Source organism: Marmota monax, unplaced genomic scaffold (genome assembly GCF_021218885.2).
Source record: "Marmota monax isolate L192 unplaced genomic scaffold, Marmota_monax_Labrador192_F-V1.1 WCK01_AAM20220418_F8-fsc00243, whole genome shotgun sequence".
NCBI lineage: Eukaryota > Metazoa > Chordata > Mammalia > Rodentia > Sciuridae > Marmota > Marmota monax.
The window spans coordinates 2,205,222-2,208,329 of NW_026694604.1; the positions used below are offsets into that span (position 1 = coordinate 2,205,222).

The window sequence follows — 3,108 nt, forward strand, 5'->3', positions numbered from 1 at the left end:
CACTAAGTTGCTGGCCTCAAACTTAAGAACCTCCTGCTTCAGCCTCCTGAGTAGCTGGGATTATAGGTGGGCACCATCACACCAGGTACTTTTACAACTTTCTGACTGCTTTTTTATGGCATTTATCAGTTTCCAATCATCCACTTATTTGTTAGCATTTGAAGCCTCCCTTTCCCATAGGACTGTTGGGTACCGTGAGGGTGGGAACCAGGACTGTTTTTGTCAGTATATCTCAATGCTTGACACAGTGTTTGGTCCCTTGCCTGTACACAGTAAGTGTTTGTTGAATAAATGAGCATATCACATTCATAGGGGGTTTAATGGGAGTTATCAGTGCCATTGCTTGGGATCTGGGGGCAGCTGTGAGTCCAGATGTCCTGGCTTCTGCTCAGGGCCCTGTCCACGTCCAGTTTCTGTCCTTGTGCCCAAAGGCCATCCAAGCAAAAGGAAGCAGAAGAGTCCTCTCCTAGAGGGAGGTGGCATAGAGGTGGCATTAGAGCATTAGGGTGCCTTGAATCCTGAAACTCCTTACTTTTCAGTTCTCTAACTGAATTTCCAAAAGTACTTCCTCCCACTGCCCCCTTATCTTTTTTTTTTTTCTTTTTCTTCTCAGTGATGGGGATCAAACCCATGGTCTAGTATACGCTAGGCGAGCTCTCTACCGCTGAACTGTATCTCCAGCCCTATCCCCCCTTCCCCCCTCCTTTATTTTTATGTCAGAGTAACAGGCATGATTTTATAAGAAGGGATAGAAAAGGGGAGAATGGGACACTGTCAAGGGAGAAAGAGTGGGTCCTCTCAGAGAGGAGAAGGACTCCCTCTTTTTTGTGGTCTTTTCTTCTTCTGTCCCAGAGTTCCCTTGAGGTACTGAGGAACTTGAACATCTCACTTACCTGGTAAAGCTCCCAGGAAGAGCCGGCCCTGAGGTTGGGTCCAAAGGTTGAGGAGGGGGCCAAGGCTCAAAGGAGGCAGAACAAGGACCTCTGTCTTCTGCCCCTGGCTCAAGACCACTCCCGACATACTCAGCTTCAACTGAAGAGGGATTCCCAAAACCAGGGGCAGAGCCAGCCCTGGCCCTGCCCCAGAAGACAGCACTACTTTCTGCAGTGTGAGAGACAGGGACAGGAGTAAGGGAGGAAAGAATGGGTTATACCTATTCTTTGTGGCCCCACTCTAGCTGCCTTAATTCAGTCTTTAAACCACACTTCTACCTACCGACTGTTCTCACCACTTACATCCTGCCCTAATTTTCCTGGTTTGACTTTCTATAACCCCCCCCCCACCCCTTAATATAAGCTAAAGCTGTTTGCTTGCTGTAGGCAACTTTAAGATATATTCCTGACTCCCCACCCCTATCCTTAAACTTGCCTAATATTGAAAATTTGGAGGCCCTCATTGCTCTCAGGATTTACTGAATACAGGCAGCGCCCCCTACCCTCCCCCTTTACTTGATCTTGGAGATGAAGACTGAGCCAAGAAGGGGTCTCTGGTTCCCCAAGGGCAAGGAGATGGCCTGAGCCTGCCGCCAGCTTAAATTCCAAGTCCAGAGAGAAGGCCAAGGGCTCTATGTGAGGCTGAGGAATGTCTGCAGGGAGAAAAGATCATCCTGAGACCTCAAGGCTGGGGTTTCATGAAGAGAAGAGCCTTGCTGGCAGCTGCCAGCAGACACCTCATAGAACAGAAGGGTCATTTGCTGAGCCTCCCTGGATTCCTGACCCAGGAGTAGGGAGACATCATGAAATGGCTGTGTTTAAGCCGCTGAGTTTGCCAGCAGCTTGTCAGGCCATGGCAGGAGACTGGAACACGTGGTCACTTCTCCCATGGACTCCCACCAGCCCAGCAGTGTCCTGCACAGCAGAAAGTGCAGCTCAGACTTCACACGGGACACAGTACAAGTGCATTGCACCTCAACTCTCTGAACTTGATGGCCCTTGAATCTAACAGGGTGATGATGGAAGGCCCTTGTCCTCACCTTGTCTGCAGTTTCTTCTAGAATAGCACAGAAATGTAGGAAGGAACCTGGAGTAAGCCCCACCCTCCCCAGCCATGTGCTGGGGCTCAGAACCTGCCACAGGCAGGACATGGCCACGCTCCATGATGGCTGTGGGTCGTCAAAGCCCCGCCTGGCCGAGCACGGCCCCCAGGGATGTCAGATATAGGGCAAAAGGAGGGTGAGAGTTCCCACTGCCCACCCGGCCAGGCCCAGAGGGGTGACAGAGCTGCACAGCCAGAAGGATCTCTGAGTAGATCAGAGACCCCCCAACTCCTGTCCCCAGGGTCCTCCCAAGCCAGAAGCCCAGGCTTCTGCCCTGACCTCACCAAGGCCCCAGTGGCCACCAGGGACCAATCCGAAGCTTCTCTGAGACTGGGCCCCACTTCAGCAAAATGGGGAATGCAGTCTTGCCCAGCGCAAGGGCAGGGGTGGGCAAGGGCCTGGCGGGGTCTCTGGGCCCCTTGAGTGCACTCAACAGGGGTGAGCCCCAGGGTGTCCTGGCCCTGACCAGGCGCCCCCGACAATCCCAGTCTCAGAGGGACCCTGGAAATACAATTCCCCCAGGGGCCCCCTTAATAGACCCAATAATAGACCTTGGTTCTGGGTGGCCGGTGGCCTCAACCTTCCCCATGTGGGACCGTGGAAAGTTCAGGTCGCCCACAAGCCCAGGTGCCAGGTACAGAGCTAGCACCTTCTCATCTACTCCAAAAAAAAAAAAAAAAAAAAAAATCCCTCGAGGTAGGAATGGTGTTGCCCATTTTAGAGATGAGGAGACTGAGGCTTGGAGCGGTGACTTGGCTTACCTGAGTCATATGGAGGGTGACTGTCAGAGCCTGGGTTTGTCTGGACCCCCTCGCTCTTAGAACATGATTCACCCCTCATTCTCCCTCCCTGATATACACCAGGCATGGCTACCCGGGGCGGGGGGACTCTGACCAGCTGCAGAGCCTGGTGGTCCGTCACTCAGCTGATCCAAGCTTAGGGGTGGGAAAGCTTCCGTTGGGCCTGCACCAGGGGGCATCTGTCTTTTTTTGGGGGGTACTGAGGATTGAACCCAGGGTGCTTAACCACTGAGCCCCATCCCCAGCCCTCTTCTGTATACGTTATATTTAGAG

General features: G+C 52.8%; 1 protein-coding gene across 1 annotated transcript; it reads right to left on the reverse strand.

Moving 5' to 3' along the window:
• Positions 1–317: 317 nt before the first annotated feature.
• LOC124077701 (sex hormone-binding globulin-like) lies at positions 318–2,875 on the reverse strand. The gene is made up of 4 exons (XM_046422206.1): positions 2,797–2,875; positions 1,449–1,585; positions 894–1,101; positions 318–466 (listed from the first exon to the last, which is right to left on the reverse strand). Exons 1-4 carry the CDS (start codon positions 2,873–2,875, stop codon positions 318–320), a joined length of 573 nt encoding a protein of 190 aa, XP_046278162.1.
• Positions 2,876–3,108: the final 233 nt, after the last annotated feature.